Source organism: Myotis brandtii, unplaced genomic scaffold (assembly GCF_000412655.1).
Source record: "Myotis brandtii unplaced genomic scaffold, ASM41265v1 scaffold1062, whole genome shotgun sequence".
NCBI classification, from domain to species: Eukaryota; Metazoa; Chordata; class Mammalia; order Chiroptera; family Vespertilionidae; genus Myotis; species Myotis brandtii.
The window spans coordinates 769,590-793,991 of record NW_005353595.1 but is presented as its reverse complement, the minus strand read 5'-3'; the positions used below and the strand labels follow the sequence as shown (position 1 = coordinate 793,991).

At 37.0% G+C, this 24,402-nt stretch overlaps 1 protein-coding gene across 2 annotated transcripts in view; it reads right to left on the bottom strand.

The window, feature by feature from the left end:
- Nucleotides 1-24,402, bottom strand: part of LOC102239241 (chromosome unknown open reading frame, human C11orf88) — a 35,279-nt gene that overhangs the window by 8,246 nt on the left and 2,631 nt on the right. For both annotated transcript variants that reach the window (XM_014541012.1, XM_014541018.1), the window contains exons 2-4: nt 22,293-22,762; nt 21,318-21,356; nt 20,817-20,878 (exon numbers count right to left, since the gene is read on the bottom strand). In XM_014541012.1, the coding sequence (XP_014396498.1) occupies nt 20,817-20,878; nt 21,318-21,356; nt 22,293-22,518 (327 nt within the window). In that variant the 5' untranslated portion in view covers nt 22,519-22,762. The remainder of the gene's footprint in view (nt 1-20,816; nt 20,879-21,317; nt 21,357-22,292; nt 22,763-24,402) is intronic.

Below are 24,402 nucleotides of genomic sequence, written 5' to 3'. Positions count from 1 at the left end.
ATATTTTCATTTATATTATTTATATTTAAATAATATTATTGAAAACATAAATTATATAACAAAAATTGATTACATAAAATTAGAATATGATAATTTACCAATTTAATGTCTCAGTGAAGGATATTGAATTTTAATGTCACTTCTAGAATTTAATTGCTTAGTTCTCTATTTTTGCCTGTTCAAAGTCAAACAAATTGGGTAGAAATATAGATTATTGGAGTCAGATACATTTGGATTTGAATCCCATTTCTGCTGTGTGATTAATGGCAAGTAATATCTTCACTATCCCTCCTGGCTCCTCCTTTCTTCCATCCAACTGTACTCACTAACCCATGGGTTAGAAGTTTGTGGTTTTGGGTATATCAAAGAACTATTTCTCTGAATCTTGGATTGCTCATTTATAAGAAAAGCCATTGTGAAATTTGCAGATAATACAAACATTGCTTAACATAATGCATGACATGTAGTGGCTAGTTAATAAATTGTAGCTATTATATTGTGGTGGTAATGATGGTGATGAGAGAAAATTTTTTCTTCCAACCCTTCAAAAAGTGGGAAAAAGGAGAGAAGGATGGCTTGCCCCCCTTCTTTATATAGGCATGGAGGATTTCTGATTATTCAACCTCTGATCTATGGGTGAATTGGTGCATAGAGTTAGAAGGAAAAAGGAGAAACAAGGAGTGATACCTAAGATAGTATTTGCCCTGAATTATGTAGTGCAAAGTCCTCTGACCACAAATTCTCCTGCGTATTATAAACTTTCCACTCAGTTAATCCTCAGGTATAATAAAGTTCTTAATACACACAAGACTTTTTTTAAAAGGTCCTTTCTTCTTAAGACCTGGTTCTCATATAAAAAAAATGCATTTCTTCCTTGTATTATGGTTGACATTTTTTGACAGAAACATTCATCAAAAATAGCATATGGTAGTGTTTATTTCTCTGATAACTATCTACAGTACCAATAGAAATTTTCTTTTGACTACCCTAGTATAAATGCTAATTCACTTAATTTGATCTTAAAATATTTTACAGCAGTATTGAATTGATTCCAAAATCATCTCTTTGCTTAGTTACTTGGCAACCATCCCAATACTTAGAGAATCTAGAAACTCTTGAAACCAGTATGATATAGAGGTTAAGCACCTTGGCTCCATTGTCAGATGGACCCAGGTCCAAACCATCTCCACTATATTTTAGATGTGTGACCTTGAAAAGGCCACTTACATGTTTCAGCTTCAGCTTCCTAACTAATAGAGGCAATTTAATGCTTCTCACACAGAGTTTTTCTGATGACTAAATGAGAATGTGAATAAAGGGCTTATATTGTAAATGTTATATAGTTAGTACTCAATTCTATTATATAGTGAGAGGAGCAGATTCTTTATTTCTTCCATTGAATATAAATGCAATATATGCTCATGGCACAAACATCAGAGAATGTGAGAGAAAGCACATAATGAAAGATAATATTTACACAAATCCATTGCTGAATCTTAGTATAAGTTTAAAATTTTATAACATGCAAAAATTTTAGAACCTTAAAGAAGTTTCAAAATAAATAATCTATGGATTAAAAATAATGCATCAAATGGAGAAAGGCAGTTAGGGAAGCAGTGGGCTAATTTAATAATCATAACATAAAAAGCGTGTTCAGTGATGAAAAGAATTTATTAGTCCAATTAAAAATAATTGGAGACATGGAGGTGGATATGAGCTTAAAGTTGCTTAAAGATGGTGATAAGCCTGACTTGACTGGGATAGAAGTACACAGGATAGGGGAGTTGAATGACATCATATTGAGGATCTTGACATAAAGATAGCTCTTAGTTTAGTAGGAGATAGGAACTGTTTCTGATGTCAACATAATTAAGTTATAAATAAAAAAACAGATAATTTAAGAAGACTTCATACATTGGAAAATTAAAAAGCATACTTAAAAATAATTCATGGGCAAATTATAAATCAAAATATAAATTTAAAAATACTTAAAATGGAATAATAATGAAACATTATCTAGCTTATGAGATGCAACTAAAATAGTACTTTGAGAGATATTAATAACTGTAAATTATTATATTATAAAAAAGATAAAATGGAAAATTAAGAAACAAGTGAAAAGGGAAGAAAGTTAAAAGGAAAATAAGAATCAACCCAAAATTGAAGAGAGAAATAACTAATAATATAAAACCAACAATATGAAAGAGGTAATGAAGCACAACTTCTAGCATATCAACATTCACATCATGGGGGTGGTGGAAGGAAAAGAGAGAGAATAAGAAATTGAATACCTATTTGAAAAAAATAATGATAGAAAACTTCCCTAAAATGGCAAAAGGAAATAGACACACAAGTCCAGGAAGAGCAGAGAGTCCCAAACAAGATAAATCCGAAGAGGGCCACACCAACAGATATCATATTTAAAATGCCAAAGGGTAAATACAAAGAGAGGATCTTAAAAGCAGCAAGAGAAAAGCCGTTAGTTACCTACAAGTGAGTGCCCATACGACTATCAGCTGATTTCTCAACAGAAAGTTTGAAGGCCAGAAGGAATTGGCAAGAAATGTTCAAAATTATGAAAAGCAAGGACCTACAACCAAGATTCCTTTGCTCGGCAAGGCTATTTTTAGAATCAATGGACAGATAAAGAGCTACCCAGACAAGAAAAAGCTAAAGGAGTTCACCACCACCATCATCACAAGAGATGTTAAAGGCTCTTTTTTAAAAAGAAGAAGAAAAATAAAGATCAAATATATAATAAAACTAGAGGCCCAACGTGCACGAAATCATGAATAAATAGCTTGCTTCTGCCAAACCGGTTTGGCTCAGTGGATAGAGTGTCGGCCTGCGGACTGAAAGGTCCCAGGTTTGATTCCGGTCAAGGGCATGTACCTTGGTTGCGGGCACATCCCCAGCAGGAGGTGTGCAGGAGGCAACTGGTCGATATTTCTCTCTCATTGATGTTTCTAACTCTCTATCCCTCTCCCTTCCTCTCTGTAAAAAAATCAATAAAATATATATATTTTTTAAAAAAATTAAAATAGCTTGCCTCTGCTTGCCTCAGCTGACCACCCCGCCCATCGCCACTCATAGCTTGCTGCTCCACCCTCCACCGCTTGTAGCCCTCCGCCACTCATAACTCTCTGCTGCTAGTAGCTAGTGCCCCGCTGCGAGAGCTGCTGCTTTTTGGTCATTATAGCGTGACACTGTGATGGCCACAGGCCTTTTATATAAGAGATGGCAGGCCTGGCTTCTTGGCTCAGTTAGTTGGACTGTTAGACCAAAAGGTTGCAGGTTCAATCCCCAGTCAGGTGCATACAGGAGATGGTAGATTGATGTCTCTCTTTATCCCTCTCCCTCTCTCTCAAATCAATAAACATGTCCTCGGTTGAGGATCTAAATAAATAAATAAATAAATAAATAAATAAAATGGCAATAAGTACATATATATCAACAATTACTTTAAATGCAAATAGATTAAGTGCTCTAATCAAAAGACACAGGATGTCTGAATATATAAGAAAATAAGACCCAAACATATGCTGTATAAAAGAAATTCACTTCAGATTAAAAGATACACACAGACTGAAAGAGAAGGGATGGAAAAAGATAGTTCATGAAAATAAAAATGAATCAAAAATCTGGGGTAGCAATAGTTATACTGGATAAAATAGACTTTAAAACAAAGGCTGTAACAAGAGACAAAAAGGTTCCAGCAATTCCACTTCTGGGCACTTATTTGAAGAAACCCAAAACACTAATTCAAAAAGACATACGCATTCATATGGTCATTACAGCATTATTTACAACTAGCGGCCCGATGCATGAAATCCGTGCACAGGTAGGGTCCCCAGGCCTGGCCGGCAATCAGGGCCAATTGCATGGCAACCAGTGGGGAGATCAGGGGGCCCCCGCTGGCACCCGCCTTGGCTGGCCTGGGGCCTGCAGGTTGGGGCAGCTCCTGCATTGAGCATCTGCCCCCTGGTAATCAGTGTGCATCATAGCCACTGGTTGTTCCACCGTTCGGTCTATTTGCATATTAGGCTTTTATTATATAGGATAGTCAGGATATGGAAGCAACCTAAGTGCCATCAATAGCCAAAAGGATAAAGAAGATGAGATATAGTATATTTGAAATGGAATATTAGCCATAAAAAAGAATGAAATCTTTCCAATTGTGACAACATGGATAGTCCTAGAAAGTGTGGTGCTGAGTGAATCCATTAGACAGAGAAAGACAAATACCATATGATTTCACTTATCTGTGGAATCTAAAGAACAAAATAAATGAACAAATAAAACAGAAACAGACTCACAGATACAAAGAACATTTTGATGGTTGCTAGAAGGGGGTTTAGACTCTGAGTAAAAAAGGTGAAAGGATTGAGAAGCACAAATTCGTATTCACAAAATAGACATGAGGATGTAAAGTATCTCATAGGTAACATAGTCAATGATGTTGTGGTGGCTACCTGTGGTTCCAGACGAGTCATGGGTTTATTGATGTGATCGCTTCATAGGTTATATGGATATCAGGTCACTGGGTTGTATACCTAAACTAATATAGTATTGTATGCCAATTATAATTTAAAAATAAAAAAATATTAAAGAATTTAAAAAATAGTACCACACATTTACTCCAACACAAAAACAAAATTAACAAGCAAACCAGACTTATAGTACTTATACAAATTAGGGCCATATTAATAACTTCAGTTTTAGTCAACATTTGACTCATCAGTTGAGCTTGCTTTGGATGGAATTGGGTTTACTTGCTGTATTATTTACCATTTCTAATAGTGCTTTGGCTTTAGTAAGTTAGCTTCTATACTGGAGTCTTTTTCTATATTTTTAGCAACTGTTGCAAAGGGTATGTGTATTTTCAAATATTCCTTTCCTGGTTAATTTTTGATAGGGTCTGGTTGAGAGCCACAACTCAGACCTTCAGAATCATTATGGCGTTCACCTCTTAATCTAAGGAGAGGCATTATGATAAAATCAATGACTGTTATTTACCTGCAAGTGTTAAATCAACTTTGTCCACATATTTTTGCTCTGTAGTTAAAATATATCTCTAGTGGTAACTTTTCTTTTGCAGTTGACACATAAAGAGAATTAAGGGAAAATAACAGGAGAGTCTCCAAGCCAATGTTGATTGTATCTTTTAATCAGATGTGCACACTTAGCTGACTATGCCTCTAGTAATCTACTCATCACCTTTGAAATGTACCACTTTAATCAAAACATTTCAGTTATACTAAAGCTTATTTTGTACCTGCTAAAATTTTATTTTTCAATTATGGCTGAAAGAGAAAACAGAGAAGATAAAAACAGTTTCATTGAGTAAGTTCTGGATATGAAGCCTGTGTGAGGAATTACTCATTTAATCCTCCTAACACAGTGAGGTAGATGATATTATTATTACCTCTTTACAGATAAAATGAACTCAACCACAGAAAAATTAGCAACTTTCCTCAGTTTTACTTAGCTAACTAGTAACTTCCCAGTTCTGTTCGACTCATATCCTGTGCTTCTTTTGCTGATCTACTTCAAACCCATAGTAGAGATTTTTGTATATTTACACCTAACACACACTTACAGAATGGTTTCTTTATTCTGAAAAGAAAGAATTAATTAGGGTTAACTATGGTGAAGAAGATAGATAAAGTCTCCGCTCTCACAGAAAAAATTATATTCTAGTAGAAAATGTGTGCTATGGGAATACACAGCAGAAGTAGCTAATCCAGTTTAGGGCCAGCTTTCTTCAAAGTTAATTACTTATTTTACGGTATCATGTAGCACTTTGCAAAAACAAAACAAAATAAAACTTAAAGAGTAAAGAATAATCCTCAACAAAATATTAGCAAACTGAATTCAGCAATACATTAAAAACATCATACACCATGATCAAGTGGTATTTATCCTGGGATGAAACATTGGTTTCATATTCACAAATCAAATAATGTGGTACACCACATAAACAAAATGAAGGATGAAAATCATATGATCATATCAATAGAAACAGAACAAGCATTTGACAAACTCACTTTGTGATAAAAACTCTCAGGAAAGTAGGAATAGCGGAAACATACCTCAACACAATATAGGCTATATATGACAAACCCACAGTTAACATTAAAACTTGAAAGTGTTTTCCTTAAGATCAGGAAGAAGGCAAGGATGTCAACTTTTACCACTTCTATTCAATATAGTATTGGAAGTTCTAGCCACAGAAATCAAACAAGAAAAAGCATAATAAAAGGTATCCAAACTGGAAAGGAAAAAGTAAAACTGTCATTATTTGCAGATGACATATACCACATAGAGAGAAGATTGCACACTAAAAAACCTATTAGAGATGATAAATAAATTTAGTAAATTAGCATGATATAAAATTAATATTCAGATATCAGTTGCAAGAGTTGCTCAGTTGGTTGAGTGTTGTTCTGTGCACCAAAAGGTTGCTGGTTCTATTCCTGGTCAGGGCACGGCGCATACTTGCGTTTTGGGTTTGATCCCCAGTCAGGCACATACAGAAGGCAATCAACCGATCAGTGTTCATCCTTCTTTTCTCTCTCTCTCTCTCTCTCTCTCTCTCTCTCTCTCCCTCTCTTCTCCTTTCCTCTCTCTTAGCATGTCCCCAGGTGAGGATTAAAAAGATACCTAAAAATAAATTTAACCAAGGAGGTCAAAGACTTGTACTTGGAAAATAATAAGACATTGCATAAAGAAATTGAAGAAGATACAAAATAAATGGAAGCATATAGTGTGCTCATGGATAGGAAGAAATAACATTGTTAAAATGTCCATGTTACCCCAAACATTTTTTTAAATTTCTTTATTGGTTAAGGTATTACAAATGTGTCTTCATACCCCCATTAACCCCCAACCTCCCCCCCCACTCATGTTCTCATCCCCCTGTTGTCCATGTCCATTGGTTTGGCTTATATGCATGCATACAAGTCCTTTGGTTGATAGATTCAATGTAAATCTATCAAAATACCAATATTTTTTCACAGAACTAGAATAAATAATTTTAAAATTTATATAGACCTGCAAAATATCCTGAATAGCTAAAGCAATCTTGAGGAAGAAGAACAAAGTTGGAGGTATCATGCTACCTGTTATAAAACTATTCTCAAGACTGTAGTAATTAAAACAGCATGGTACTGGCATAAAAGTAGACAATAGAGCAATGGAACAGAATATAGACAGCCCAAAAATAAACCTATGCCTATACAGTCCATTAATCTATGACAAAGGAGGAAAAACTATACAAGGAATAAAGATAATCCATTCAATAAGTGGTTTTGAAAAAAAAGGATATATATATATATATATATATATGCAAAAAATAAAACGACCACTTTCTTATACTATATAAAAGAATAAACTCAAAATGGTATTAAAGATTTAAATGCAAGATTTCGAACCATAAAACTCCTAGAAGAAAACATAAGCAGTACACTATTGACATCACTCTTAGTAATATTTTTTTAGATATGTCTCCTTGAACAAGGGAAGCAAAAGAAAAAATAAACAAATGGAACTATATAAAAAAAATTTTTTTTTGCCCAGTAAAGGAAACCATCAACAAAATGAAAAGACAATTTACTGAATAGAAGATATTTGCCAATGATACATTCAATAAGGGATTAATAACCAAAATATATAAAGAACTCACACAACTTGCCCAGCCAGTGTTTCCCAGTGGTTGAGCATCAACCCATGAACCAGGAAGTCACATTTAGGTTCTATTCCTGGTCAGGACTCATGCCCAGGTTCCAGGCTCAATCCCCAGTAGGAGGCATGCAGGAGGCAGCCAATAGATGCTCTCTCACCATTGATGTTTCTATTTCTCTCCCTCTCTCTTCCTCTCTCTGAAATCAATAAAAACATATATTTTTCTCACACAGCTTAACACCAAAAAACAATCGCAAAAAAAAAAAAAAAAATGGGCAGAGGACCTAAATAGACATTTCTCTAAAGAGGATATACAGATGGCCAATAGACATATGAAAAGATGCTCAAAGTCACTAATCATTAGAGAAAAGCAAATTAAAACCACAATGAGATATCACCTAACACCTGCACAGTCTTAATTCTTAGTGGGTTCTATTTCTATTTTATGTTACAAATGCAATCGTGAGGAAAGTGAGACTTTTTCTTGCTTACAGTAAAACTATGTATTAGTGAAAAGTCTCATTTTGGGCTTGATTCCAAAAGGCAGTATGCACCTCTTAGCTTGTTGATTCTGATAACAGAATGCTTCAACTATGAATATATTCTATGAATTTACTACCATTCCCTGTGTTTATTCCTTGAAATCTGATATGTACATTCTATAATTTTCATATAGTAAATTTATATCTATTATAATAAGATACAGAACTGTTAGACCTCAAATGATCTGCTGTGCACTTTAAAAGATAGTCTGAATAATAAGTGAAAAGGCTTTCTCTAGCACTAACCTGATTTTTAGAAGGAAGACCTATCACAGTAATCTATGGGAGTGGATGAAAGATGTTAGAGGAATATTAATTGGAGAGAGGAAGAATGCTGACTTGCAAAAAAAATGCATATCTAAGCACCTTTCTGTACTTCCTGGAAATCACTTGACCCTGGCTCATTTCCCAGCTCCGACATATATAATTTTCATGGGAAAATGACAGCTTACTAAAATGAGAAAAACATATCAGTCATTACATAAGAGGGATTCCATAACATTTTTCTTAAATGTATGTTTCAACAAAATATGAATTTATCTGTTTTGAAGAAGGAAAATGTGTATTTTCTTAGTTCTGTTACATATTTTTTTCTTAGTTCTATTACATATATCTTAATGGAAAACCAATAATAATTACTTCAAGAACATAGCTCTTATTTTAAAAAAACTTACACAAAACAAATGCATAAAAGTGAAAGTGATTTTAAAAACTGCTTTAATATTGCTTTAGAATGCACTTATTTTTTAAAGCAATTAAGTGAGATCTGAATTTTAATGTTGAAAAAAAAAACATGAGCATAAAATGAGCATTACATTTTAAAATTCAATAAACTATAGATAGATATTAAAGGTACTTCTATATATGATTGAATTGTATACTATTGATGATTCAGTCTGCAATAATTATCAAGGCCAACAAATAAAGTTTTCATCGTGTTGATGTTGCATAGGTATGATGAATGGGCGAATGGGACTGACTTCATCTTTCAGGTATGTCTTCCCTGCCTTGCTGTTAAGTTGTAAGGAGAGGGTGGGGGATTCCCCAGCCAGATGACTCTATCTCATCCCTGGCCCGTACTTCTCTAGCCCATATATTCACAGGCCTATCTGAAAGTTCAAATTGGCTTATTTTTGCTTATCTCAAAGGTACCTGAAATTCAGTAAGTCTAATAATCCAGGAGTAGGGACCGTCCAGCCCGTGGACTGTATAAGGCCCACAAAATCATTTGGCCTGGTCCTGCCAAGCCATTAGGGGTGAGTTAACTAAATGTTTGACTAAATATAGAAGGCTGATTTTTAAGTTGATAATTTTGTATGGCCCTCGAATGATGTCGTAAATATCCAAATGGCCCTAGGCAAAAAAAGGTTCCCCACCTCTGGTCTAAACTGAACTTTTAACCCCTCACTTCTTTCCAATAAATGTCAACACCTGACCTTCATTTAATGTTCCTTGTTTCACAAAATGGTACAATAATCCTGTTCAGCAATCCAGAAAGCTATGAGTTATCTTTGATACCTTGCCATGCCTCACCTTCCATATCCAATATGTAAGTGAAATCCCAGTTATTTTACTTGCTACATATCTCTCAAATCTCTTTTTCCTAATCCAAGCTACCATCACCTCCCAACTACATGATTGCAGTGGCCTCCACTCTGGTTCCTCCCTTCTCCTCTGCACTTTTAACCCATTCTCCATATCACATCTCCTGAACTTTTTCAAACAAATCTGATATTATCATCCTCGAACCCAAAGGCCTTCAATGGCTTTGAAGTATGGTAGCAATCATCTCAGGTAGAAACTATAGTTTACCTTTAACCCTGCTGTTTGGCTTATGTACCTATTTGCTTTGTTTAACAATAGACAGGTTATTTTGATTTTCTGAATTATATAAATCATCCCATTCGATTAAATACCCTATTGATTGTAATGTGAAATCCCATTTGTAGTGGTCATACTGGTCTTAGAAAGCACATTTTCCTTTAGCTGGGAAGGTCAGCACAATTATCCCAAGGTCAGAGGGCTCCAGTTAACGTGTCCCTGTTGACTCTGTTCTGGAGACCCAAAACAAAAACTGTAATTTAGATAACATGCCTAAGTTTAACCCAGGTTCCTCATTCCAGGCCCGAGGGCTCTAGATAATGTGTTTCTGTCAATTCAGTGACCCCGAGACCCAAAACTATAATTAACATGCTGCTTCTGCTTCTGTAAACTGCTTTTTTGCAAACCAGGTTCCTCATTCCAAACCTTGAGATGTAATCAATATCTTTGTGATCTTTGCCTATATAAGTCTGGCTTTGCCACCATCTTATCACTATGAGATTTGGGAAAGCAAAATGGCCCCTCATGGACCCGGACTGCAATAAATGTGACTCTTTAATTCGACTTCTTGAGGCGTCCTTCTGTGATTCACGGGGTACATTATAACAGCTTCACATTACCATCCTGATCATTCAGCTTATGTAAGGTGCTTAGCCTTCTGAAGCAGAGGGTCTTTGCATGGCTGTTTCTGCACCTGAAATGCTCTCCAAATGCTCCCTTCACTCCTCTTTCTGGCCTAATTAATGCCCACTCTTCCATCAACTCTCAGCTTAAAGTTCTCAGAAATCCTCCCTAATTTTCTTGGTTGGATCAATATTGCCCTATTAAATGTTTTCCTAACACCATGTAGAATTCTTTCATAAATCTCTCTAATTGCAAATTTCATGTAAGGACAGAATTTGTATATTTAAAACATGTTGTTTTTTGTTGTTGTTGTTGCTGTTGTTCATTGTTGTGCTCCAGTACCTAACACAATTGTTTTTGTTTTAACTTACTCAGTGCTCTAAAAATTGATCCTTTATTTAAATAAAAGTTTCAAAGTTTAGATATACAGTAGTCCCTCCTACCCCTTATTTGCAGTTTTTCTTCCCATGATTTCAGTTACCCGTGGTCAACCTTGATCCGAAAATATTAAATAGAAAATCCCAGAAATAAACAACTCACATGTTTTAAATTGCAGGCTGTTCTGAGTGGTATGATAAAACCTCATGCTCTTCTAATCTGTCCCACCTGGGATGTGAATCATGCCTTTGTCCAGCGTACCCATGATGTATATGGTACCCACATGTTAGTTAGTTAGCTGTCTCAATTATCAGATTGACTGTCATGATATTGCAGTGCTTGTGTGCAAGTAACCCTTATAATATCCTAATTCCTAATGCCTTATAATATCACAATGCCTTTGTCATTCACCTCACTTTATCTCATCACTAGGCATTGTATCATCTCACAAAATCACAGGAAGAAGGTACAATAAGTTATTTTGATCCAAGTGCCCCCTAAAAAAAAATAGAAGATATTTTGAGAGAAACCACATTCACATAACTACAACCTTTATTACAGTATATTGTTATAAATGTTTAATTGATTAATAGTTATAGTTATTGTTATCTTTCACTGTGCCTAACTTATAAATTACTCTTTATCATAGGAATGAATGCTTAGGAAAAAACCCCAGTATAGATAGGACTCAGTACTATCTGTGGTTTTAGGCATCCACTGGAGGTCTTGGAACACATCTCCTATGCATAAGGGGGGACTAGTGTAGTATCCTAAATAACTTCTAGGTTTTTGTTTTTTTAAATAAATTACTGTTATAATGAAAATATGTTTTTATTTCAATAATGGAATCAACTGTTTTAAATTGATTTTTGAAGAATATTTTTTGGTTTGCACTCCCCTCTACCCCAAATTACCATAGTTATTTTGTTTGTCTAAAATACTGATGGCTTTAAAGTAGTTTTCAGAGAATAACTCAACTGTTTAACAATGTGACTGTAGTTTGGAGGAAGAGTATCTACTTCTAGGACTTCGCTTTCTTTTGTATAGTCAAGTCTCTCACTTGTTCCAAAGTTCTAGTATATGGAAAGCTGTCTGTCCCCTGTGTTCAGTACCTCATCTAGTATCTCAGCTACACTGGGACAGCGGTCCTGTCTTATTTTCCACTCCTGACCCTGTGTCCTAATCACCACATCAAAGTTTCTCTTACATGTGGTTGCAACTTGACACCATGATTTTAAATTTCTAACTATTGCCTTTTTCTGGTATCACTTCCTTCAGAGAACATACAATGCTCATCTGCTGTGACTTTCTTCTGTGACCAAAGTTTCTCTCTCACATTGATGTATGCATCTCTCACTCTTGTCTATTGCTTGCCCATCCTTTTGCACAACTGCCTGCAGGTCTGTTCAGTACCTGTGAATCTGTGAGGCCTCTGAGTCTTGGTCAATCCTATTTTGCATTTTCCTCTTATGAAATGAGTACCTCATATGACATCTAACTCAAGGAACTAGGCTATCATGCAGGATCCTTGTTCAGACAAGTTAAATCACCCATCTATTAATTCATATTTGTTTGACAAGTTAGGAGATCATCTACTACTTGACAGACTCTGTGATTATAAAGTCAAAGAAGTTATGATCCGTTCCCTTAAGGAACGTAGAGCCTGCAGGAGAAACACATCAACCACACCACAGCACTATATGCCAGGACTATTTCAGGACTAGGGAAGCACAAAGGAAGGGGCCTTTATAGCAGACTGGGGAATATGTGAGGGTAAGAAAATACTTGAATGTGACCATTGAATAGTTTTAGAGTAAAAACAGGCATTACCTAAGTGGGAAGAATGGGAGAAAGGCATTTCTAGGTAGAGGAAATGGTAGGCTCAATGTCATGGAGGTATGAAATACCTTGGTGGGTTCTTGGAACTACAAGTGGTTCAAAATGGCTAAAGTATGGCACTGGCCAGTGTGGCTCAGTTGGTTGGAACATCGTCCTGTGAACCAAAAGGTGGTAGGTTTTATTCCTGGTCAGGGCACATACCCAGATTGTGGGTTTGGTCCCTGGTTGGGGTGCATGCAGGAAGCAACCAATCAATGTTTCTCTCAATCACATTGATGTCTCTCTCTCTCTCTCTGCCTCTCCCTTCCTCTCTCTAAAAAATAATTTTAAAAAAAGTTATTATATGAATTGCACTTAAAGGGGAATGGTGGTAAATGGAGCTGGCAGGTGAGGTAGGAGGCAGATAGTAAAATACTTTGCATATTAAACTACAGTTCAACCAATTTTAGTGTAGTCAATTTTCATTCACAGTAGCTATGGTTTATAAAGTTGCTGTGAACACTGAATTAGCAAGTACTGAACCATTGTTCCTAGCTTCCTGCCTGCCTTGGTTATATTTCATCAAAGGATCAATATATAACTGTTTTGGTGTGTGCTTGTCTTTAAAGACACCTTATCCTATATAATATAAGGCTAATATGCAAATCGACCAAACAGCAGAATGACCGGTCTCTATGATGTGCACTGACCACCAGGTGGCAGACGCTCAATGCAGGAGCTGCCCCCTGGTGATCAGTGCACTCCCACAGAGGGAGCGCTGCTCAGCCAGAAGCTGGGCTCTCTGCTGGTGAGTACAGTGGCGGTGGCAGGAGCCTCTCCCACCTCCACAGGAGTGCTAAGGATGTCAGACTGATAAATTGTAGCTAGTAAGTAAATTTGCAAATATTACCAACACAGTGGCTGTAAAATCTCAAGCCAAACAGATGAATGATTGTATCACCTAAACCCTGAGTTGGACATTCCCTGAGGGCTCCCGGACTGTGAGAGGGCGCAGGCCGGGCTGAGAGACCTCCCCCCACTCCCTCCGCCCTGAGTGCACGAATTTTGTGCACCGGGCCTCTAGTTTAAAATATACTGTTGATTTATCAATATAGAACCCAGAGCCAGCATCATTTATTTATAACTCATGTCTGAACAAAGCTTATCTAATACATGTATTTCCCCCATAAGGCACATGATAACTACTTGCACTTAGAAACACTAGACAGCATTTCAGCACTTGGAGGCTTTTCTTAAACAGTAAAATCATTTTTCAAAAAGCTAAAGACATGGCACTAACTAAACTGCAGAAAGGAAACCTGTTCATAGTATAAGAGCTGAAACAGCAAGCAGAGCACCATCACCTTGTTCATCCTCAGCTAGAAACATGTTTGGGCAACGCAAAGTGTTCACTGTTCTGTGGGCGTCCACCAATGACCATGGAAACACCACGAGCATTGACTTGGGAGTTACAGATAAATTGTAGCTAGTAAGTGAATTTGCAATTACCAACAGGGTGACTGTAAAATCTTGAGCCAAACAGATGAATGATTGTATCACCTCAGGCTCTGAGGGCATTCTTGACTACATTTCACGTGACTAACATGCCTTCTCATAGAAAAATGGTCAAATGATGAAGTAAATATAGATACATAAATTGTTTAGCTTTATTATCTGCTCCAATATAATTTGCCCACGATTTTTCATCTTGTCTTTGATAGAGGCAAAGGGAAAAGAATGTTATATTATTGATCTCAGGTATGCCATAATTCTTTTCTGAGTCATCTGATCCGCAGAATAATACAGCTCTCTAATAATTCCTGCTGCTTTTAAGGTATCAACTAATTTGAACAATAATGCTTCATGTAATTGAAATCAAATGGATAGTTCTGCATTCACTTAAAAAATACATGATCCTTTTTTTGCTTCATTCTGCATTTGATAATTTCATTCAAATCATTGCAAACATATAATTAGTATGGGTCCCTGTCCAATTGTACTGTAGAGTACAATTTTGTTTTAATTTTGTTCTTAAGGTGAATGTGTATAGACAATAAAGTATACAGATCTTTAGAAAAATGAGGAAGAGATGCAGCTGGGGGCATGGCCTTACTCAACTCTGGGGCTAGTGCTGTCTGGGGCGATGAATAAAGCTACTTGATCCCAAATCTCACTCCTTTCCCCAAGTATGTTTCATTGACTGCAGGTGTTACTAAAAATTAAGGGGTGGAGGGGGGGGACTTCATCTCTCAATTGAACATGCTCTCCAAGATTAAATAATGCTTGAAAACAAAGTGGTGCTGTAGATGATATAAAAGAGTAATTCGTCTTCATATAATCCTTTAACTATCATTTGCTACCAAAACATTTGCTTGTTATTGTGAATGCCCAGTCTGTTTTTATGATTCTTCCACCTGAATTATTTGATAAATTAGGAACAAGAATTTAAGTGACTAAGTATATTTTGTTGGTGAAAGAGAAATCCACCATTCCTAGTGGTATTTGTCTTATGGGGGGAAAGGAACTCTGATAATATTACATTGGGGTGGAAAAGCAAAACTAACATAAAGCAGATAACACTGTTACTGAGAAAATTTACTTTGCCTGGGAACCCAATCCTGATCAATCTGACACCCAAGAGGATTTTCCTTATCTGAATTCCCTACATCTCTGGTTTGACTCTAGGACACTCACTTAGAAAGTGTAGGACAGGCATGTCAAACTTTCGGCCCACAATGAATATTTTTGTGGACCAGCCAATGTAACAGTATGTAAGAAAGGTTTAATGAAAGTTTCATAACTTAATTTTTACAATATCCTGTTATACATAATTACTAATAACAAACTACAACGTTCGCTAATGACTGATCATTATAATCGTGTTGCATTCATTTCCTGTACTTGCCTTACACACAGGCGCACCATTTCTCTCCACTAATATTAGCAGCGAATATTTTAGCAGCCGATTGCCACGTCATTAGTCTTGGACTGACCTATTTGGTGTGTGCAACAGGAAATACTTCGCTTTTGGAGAACAAGAAAAATAGGTTTATTTGTGTTATGCTTATTAATTTGTGTGTTATTCGGCGTCTGGTAAGTTAATGTTCAAGAAAAAATATTAACTTTTATTAAAATGTTCTATTATTTTATGTTAACGATTACTAATTTATTTCAGGTCTTTGTATTCAGCATGTCTCTATAAAAATAAACCTATGTTTCTATGAAAATTGAAGCCTTTGTTTTTTTGCGGCCCACATAAACTTAAACCTTGTTTATTTGGCCCGTGTTAGCCTTTGAGTTTGACATGCTTGGTGTAGGATAACAAAGAATAACATTAAAATTTTATTTCCACTTTCATGCTTCCGTGCCTAAGAAAACACCTTGTGAAGCCTCATAGATTCTTCTTCTTCAAAGAATGCTCTTATCATAGTACAATTTGCTTCTTTTTCATGGAAATGATAGATAGCAAACTCATTTTTGGTTTAGACTTACAGTACTGTTGCATAGGTTGGGTGACAGGACAGGTTAAAACCCAATTCCCAATAAAGGGCTTATCTGAGATGTTGACATGCAGATTGAATAATTTCCTTGTAAAGGGATTTTATATTTACTCATGCTAAAACTTTGATTCCAGGTGGATATTTCCAAATATGTCATCTATATATGTGCCTTAAAATACTGCTCTGATCTCTTCTTCCTTCTCCAAGCAAATGCATCATTTATAATTCTTTTCATAAAGAGATAATCATTAAAAAGGTGGCAAAACTAGAAAGCAAATTAGTTTTATGATTTCAAAGAATTAGCTGACTATTCATTTATTAGAATGTTTTCAGACTACTTTAGAACTCTCAGAGGTAGAATAATGGTCCATATAGTGCTATCAGGTTTCCTTTATGGACAGAGTAAGCCATCTAATCTTGACAGACACAATTGTTTTTGATTTCCTGCCATGGATATCCATCACAGAAATAGAAGTGATTAATAGCATTTTGTCCACTAACCAAAAACATTTATAATGTATACCTAGAAAATATTCCAAAGAGGATAACATTAAAGTTTCAAAAAATTTCAACAACTGAAAAATCAATATCAGTTGAGGAGAGAAAGCCATAAAGGTACTTTTAAGAGAGATGGAAAATACATTTTTAGATTTTCGTTAATTTTAAGGAGATAGTGGAAGAAAAAAAAAACCTTTAAGAGAATTGATGGGAAATATTATTTCCCTTTTTAAAATGAATATTATTCCAGGAATTTACTTATCATGTATATGATCAAAACATGTATAAGATTTTCTCAAATTAAATAGATTATTGTAAATGTTTTAAAAGAACTTCTACTCCCATTTACTTTCTGTCATCAAGCTGAAAATTCTAGAATAATGGTGGTAGCAATGCAGAGAGAGTACTATACACTTAGAAAAACAGTTGTACCCGAAATAGATTTTATGTTTTAGTAATTACAGGGAGTCATTTTTCCTCTCATCATATATTGACCGTGAGATACAAGCAAAACCAAGAAAAGAGGTGAGGTGCTAGAAATGGTCCTACTAAAGCAGACTTGCAAACAGATTAGCTTTTGGGAACATTCTTGCAAAAATTATCATTCTAGAAAACTTTCCTGATGAATATATGTTTTCAGGCTAAACAAAATGGAAATATCACTGTAGAGAGGATACTTTCACTCATTTATTACTTCAATTATGTATTTATTTATTCAATCAAAAAATATTTGAGTTTCAGTAACTGGAAAGGCATGGGGTTAAGCAAATGAGAAATAACTTCTGTCCTCATAGAAGAGAAGAAAATTAACATTTGTTGAGGGCAAACTATGGCCAGGCACTTTACATCTTATATCAACTCTGAGGTGGATATTTTTTACCATTTCTCTTTTTATATCTGAGGAAGCTGAGCCTCATGGGTTGTTTAACAGGTTGCTCAAAGTCACACAAATAGTAAGTGGCAGAGTTCAACTTCCAAAACACTTTGTCTCCAAAGCTCACTACACTACGGGCTTGTAATCTAGGGGGAAAGACAGAAACATGCACAAGTAGCTGCAACACAGATAAGAGACGGTGACAAACACTAGGAGCGAGGCATATGGCACTTGCTCTGGGAGCAGAGACAAGGAAGCTCTTCACCTGCTAGTCTCGAGGTCACTCTGGGAAGGCTTCACGGAGAAGGGGCATTTGAGCGTGGTCTTGAAGATAAATGGGGAGGAGAATTACAGGTAGAGACATAAAAGTGCATTGCAGGTTGAAGAAACAGCTTATAGTACTGCAGGGCTGGGAAAGATGTCTCACGCTTGTTTTCATACTTTAGTTTGGAATTTTAGAATATTTGGCAGCATGCCTGAACAATGCCATGGCCCGCAGTCATTACAACACAATGAATTGCATGGGCTCTGGAGTTAGGATGCAGGCTTTGAATTTAGGCCTGCCACTTCCTGGTTGTGGGACCTTTGGGAAATCATTTACTAGTAAGCTTTGTTTGGTTAAACGGGGATACGCATCATGAGGTTGTTTTAAGGAGAATATGAGTGGATACATGTAAACTGCTTAGCATTGACTCACTAAGTTGGCTGTTAGGAATGCTACATCCCAGTAATACATTCCGTCATTGCAGGATTCTCTTGGTCACTTTTTGCACCATGGCATTGTTGGAAGAGAACTGTACTGTACACAGTATTAACTAAACTCTCCTATATACTCACGAGGCACAGTTTTAGCAACATTCTCTTTCTTTTCTGCCAGATTGCTATTTTGTTAGGCCTCTTCTACTCTCCAAAACATAATTTTCTATACTGCATTGCAAGACCCACTTGACTAAATGTACAGTTTGGCAGATATACAGAATAATGTGTTTGTTTAGGTTTAGCAAAAATTATCCAGTCACCACTCTGGTAGCACATATGGGGAGGGGTATATTATGTGGCCTAGCCTGGTGGTTGAGAACCAACTGTATAGAGTAGGTACATTGGGAGTGGGGGAGGGGTACAAGGGAAGGAAGATAGTGGCAGGAGAAGTCAGTCAGGTCATGGTCAGATTGGAAAGGAACTTGAATGCCATGTTGAAGGGCTTGGTCTTGACCCTGCAGATGTGGAGAGCCATGGAAAAGAATGACAGTAGGTGCATGGACTGCATTGTATCCCTCTCAAGTCCCTATGTTGAGGCCTTCCCCCTCCCCCCAGTGTAACTGTATTTGGAGATAAGGCCTTTAGGAAGGTAATAAGGTTAAGTGAAGTTATCAAGGTGGGCCCCTAATGTGATAAGATGTGACCTTATAAGAAGAGACACCAGAGCTCTCCCTCTGCCATGTGAGGACATAGCAAGAAGGTGGTCATCGATAAGCCAGGCAGAGAGACTTTAGCAGAAACCCACCCTGTTTTCACTTTGATCTCAGACTTCCAGCCTCTAGAACTGAGAAGATGAAGTTCTATTGTTTAAGCCACTCGGTCTGTGGTATTTTGTTAGGGCATCCCCAGCAGGCTAATACAGTAGGACATCAGCATGATTGGATTTGGGATTTAGGAAGATAACTAGTGCAGTGCAGAGAATTGTTTTGCATATTTTTTGTCTGGTCGACTCTATACATTCTTTGAAACCCAGCTGCTCTGAGAGGAGTTCTTGATTCCTTAAGCTTGATTTTAATGTCCTTTAACATGTTCCCATAGTATTATGTGAATACATCTATCATAATAATGTATCATAATTCTTGACTTTAATTGGTTATTTCCCCCACTAGATTGTAAACTCCTTGAGATCAGGAACCACATTTTATCTTTGCATTCCCAGCATCTAGTACTGTACTTGGCATAGAGGAGGCTCTCAATAAATATCTGTGGAATTAATAATTCATAAGTTAATAGAAGAACCTGGGGCAAGGAAACCGGTTCTAAAATACTAATGTAATAGTCCATTAGCAGAATATCCACCTGTAGCTTATACCATATTGTCTTAATTGTTTGACAAAATATTAAAAACTGATAATAGTGTATCTTTAATATTTTATTTCTAATCCCTTCCAAAATGATATTAAATGAAACTTTAACTTCAAAAGTGCTGAAGAAATAGATTTTTAATGATTTTTGCCTCAATGAAAATGAGGCTCCTTCCCTCACTTTAAGTTCTAGTATAAATATACTGTACCTAATATCCTCGAGAGAGAAGAAAATGCTGACTGCTTCTAATTACCTAATTTGTTTGGAGGAATCAGCAATAGTCCACAAAGAGAATTAATGTGATCAGCAAACTCAAATGCATTGTTTTGTAATTTATGCAGAATTCCCGATAAGTCTTTCAGAGTTTGCCAATATGTGCAATGATTAAAGACATTAGGCCAAAACAAATCCTCTGTCTTTGCCTTTAGAGTACAGAAACAGTTACAGGAATGGAATTTATCCATTAACCAAATAAAGTATTTCTATAAATCACTACATTAATTGCTGACTTAAAGGCTGTGCCCACATCATGAAAAGCAAACAAAAGATATTGCCAAAAAGAGACTTGTCCAGTTGATTTGACAACATCAATGTGTTTACTTAGTAATTTCAGCCCTTAGTGGAAATGGTGACAGACTCATTCCTCTGTTCTTTTAATTTTGATCTATTAAGATAGTCAATCATATTCAATTTTCCTGATTTTATAATATTTCTGTTCTTAAAACATTGTATATGGTTTGGGACCTTATTGGAGGGAAAGTATGTCAATCCATTTCTCTCCATTTCCCTCTAATTCTGTTGTTCCTATACATCCTTGGGCTTTTGCAGAGACTGAGAATAGCAAGTTTAATAGAATTTCTTAATCTTCAATTAAAATTCTAGCAAAAGTTTTCCATTTGCTCAAACAGACATACAGATGTAGAAAAATTTTATATACAGATGTTAAAAAAGAATAATTGGGATTATTTAGAAAGCTTAATGAAAATCAGATGACCTTCTGAAATGTTGACCTACCTTTTCCAGATACTTTTTTTTCTCCTCCATCTTTAGGGTTTCATCAATGGCATCTGTTCCCTCTAAAGAAAATAAAGTCATATTCAATCTGAAATAATTTTATCTTGATTTTACAATAATATTGATATAAAATTGCATAAAGATTAAAAGTTAATACATAGAGTAGGAAGGTAAACACAAATATGTACTATGTCTTAAAACTTTATAAACCAGATTCATAAATAATTAGAGATGGAATTAATTAGCTATGGCTCCAGAAAACCTCTAATCTTTAGAAGATGAGTACGCTTGAGTCCAGAGACAAGAAAAGGTATTTGGTATCAGAGATTCCAATTTCCACATCCCTATTCAAGATGTTATAGGAAATGAGGCATTTTCCTCTGAGTAAATAGGGTGGTTCCCAAGGCAGAGTTACGCCAAAGTATAAAGTTGTATCTTTATACTTCGAATTTTCTTAATCTTGGAATCAGAATGTTGAGAGGCATAAAACTTGGTACTTACTGTTTTTCTCAAGAGAAAGAGACTGCAATAAACTTTTCTCTAAAATTAACAAAAGAATATAAGTCATTAGAAAACAACAGCATTAAAGGTATTTAAGCTTTCTATACCTATAAAAATAGTTTCCTTAGGCCTTACTAAGGTCTTACAGGCCAGGAACTTGGTTCCTAATGTTAACTCTGCCTTCAACTTTCACTAGGGATTTCATGTTTGAACTCAATTATGTAAATGACTATTTAAAATTTTTTTTTTATTGATTTCAGAGAAGAAGGGAAAGGGAGAGAGAGATAGAAACATCAATGATGAGCAAGAATCATTGATCAGCTGCCTCCTGCACACCCCCTACTGGGGATTGAGCCTGCCATCCAGGCTTGTGGCCCTGACTGGAATCCAACCGGGAACCCTTCAGTCTGAAGGCCAACACTCTATCCACTGAGCCAAACCAGCTAGGGCTAAATGGCTGTTCTTAACATCCTTTGAGCCAAGGTATAATAACATTTCCCCAGATGCTTCTATACCCTTTGGCCAAATAGATGCTATATAGGATACTTTAAGATGTACTTTTAGATATAACAAAGACACCACCGATCCTTTTGGGTAGAAGAATTGATGAGAAGTTTTAAGAACTATTTGCATAGGGTTTTAGACATGTCAAATGCAAGATTTTTATTTTAGAATTAAATTTGAAAGATACATGGATAAAGTTGTGGTACATATATACAACGGGATATTAGCCATAAAAAATAATGAAATATGACGGGTACTAGACTTGTGTTGGTGGGATCACTTTTACGAAGTGATATAAGTGTGTAATCACAACGCTGTACACCTGAAACTAGTATTGACTGTCAACCATCATGGAAAAAAAGAAAAAGCATTATGTTCAGCAGTTTCTCCTGGGAGGGGCTCTGGTATCTTCCATGTTGACTGAGGTGGAGAGGTGGAGGCAGACAGGATAAACTGGAGGCAGCTACTCACCAATGGTGCTGCTCTTAGAGGACCTGGCCACAGGCAGACGCTGACTGCTACTGCCCGACAGCACCAACTGGGATTCGTTAGGCGGATACATTGACGCCGTGATCCAAAACTGCTTGGCCAAGCTGGTGTCCTTTTCTGAGGAGCCACTGAATACTAGTAATCCCTGGGGATAAATTTCACAGGACTTCTTTCCAGGGCTAGGACCTACACCAGGCCTCGTTTCCATGGCAACTGAGGACGCTTCTCCAAGCTCCCCTGGCCCTTCTCCCAGCCCTGCCTCTCAGAGAACCTTCAAGTTGGCAGCAACAGGCCAGGCTGGAAACCCTTAGTTTCCTCTGTAGATGTTGAGGTCCAGCGCGCATGGGTGGGCCCTCTGAAGCCCACTTCTGTAGTGACCGCAGGCTTCGGGACCAGTCTTAGATGGAGTCCAGATAGGAGAGTCAAAACATCAAGTGGGGGCGTGTCTTGTCCTGTTGGGGTCAGTGGGGAAGCACTTCAGCGCTCATATTGTGGGTCAGCCTTCTACCTGCCTCCCCTAGTCTCCAACTTCCATTCCCCCAAAGATATCCCAATAAAGCTTTCTATTCCTTAGCCCCACCGCCCCAATTCCCCCTTCCACACCGACTGTCATAGCTCGTTACAGGCCAGCTTTGGTTGGAGAATTAAATAGGGCAGATCCCATTCTATTGGGAGCTAGAGGTCTAAACTGGGGCAATGGGTACCCATGTATATAATTTTTGTTATAATTCTCTCTCCCTCCACCCCCATCCTTTAAGACAAATCTTAGGAAAGAAGCTGGATTTAGATTAACTGCATTTACTAATGGGTCCCGCTAAAGGCTGCCTAGACTGCAACAGGGTAAATGATTATTTAAAGACGTCTGATGAGTGGACTCAGTCCTTTCATGAAAAATAAAAATTTTGTTAATGTAGTCTTACAGAAATATTAACAAGTGCTTGTGAATAGCTTTCCTGGGAGGTTTTGTTAATCTAGGAACAATTTAACCATTTCAGAGATAGGAAAGTTGCAATTACTGTGGCAGGAATTGAGACGATCCTCATAAAGGCAACTTAGGAAATGAACACGCGCCGATGACCATCGATGTCGGCATGGCACTTTATTCTTTCAAAACACTAATACAGTCTCATGGAAAAGATACTTCAAAAGTTGATCATCACAAATCTATACAGTTACCCAATCTACCTGAAAATTTTTTTGGGTTAAGAGCCTGATGAAATACTGAACATTTTTATATGAAAATACACATATATTTCATTACAAACATATATTTAGCAGCTAAAATGTTGAGTTCTCTCTTGGCTGAGAGAACTGGCAATATTTCCGTGTTCCAACCCCAACTCCCCCAAGTCCATCGATGTGCACAGGCGCCTCCTTTGGATGAAGTCCCAAATCTTTTTACTTGGCCGTGTAGTTAGTGATTGGTACTACTAGCAATCAGCTAACTACACTGCCTAGTAACCAGACTCACAGAAAACAGTTTCCTTTCGTCACAAACTGCAGTCTCAAGTTGGCGCCCCAGGCTTTGTGACGGGTAAGCCATTGGCTCAGCTGTAGCTCACTTTAGTTGGTGGGTGTGTGAATGCCCTACTAAGTAATGAAAAATCGGCACGATTAATCACAGCTATGCAGCATTAAACGTCGTGATATGGGGCGGGGGTGGGGGTGGGGTCCTCCCAGCAGCTTAAAAGTCTGTACCTTACAGTTAAAGCCATTAAATCCCACATGTTTCACTTTCCTCACATGGGATTGCATAATCTTGCTTTTACTCTTAGAAAGGGGAACAGTTTAAGTGTATCTAGAAGCAGCACCCCCCCCCCCCCCCAATTTTCAGGGCTTTGCTGGCACTTGGACAACTTGCTCGCCAAGCAGCGCCAGGCCCATCAAATGCTGACGCATCAGATCTCAAAGCGCAGCTCGCTCTGCTCCAACGCTTCGGGTTGGCCCTTGGCCGCTGCAGCGGCGTCCTGTCCTCTCCTCTCCTCTCCGGCAGCGGCGATGCTGTGCCTTGTTTTGATGGCAGTGGAGTTAGTGATTGCCAGCGCAGAGCACAATCAGCTAATTACACTGCCTACAAACCGAGCACCGGCGC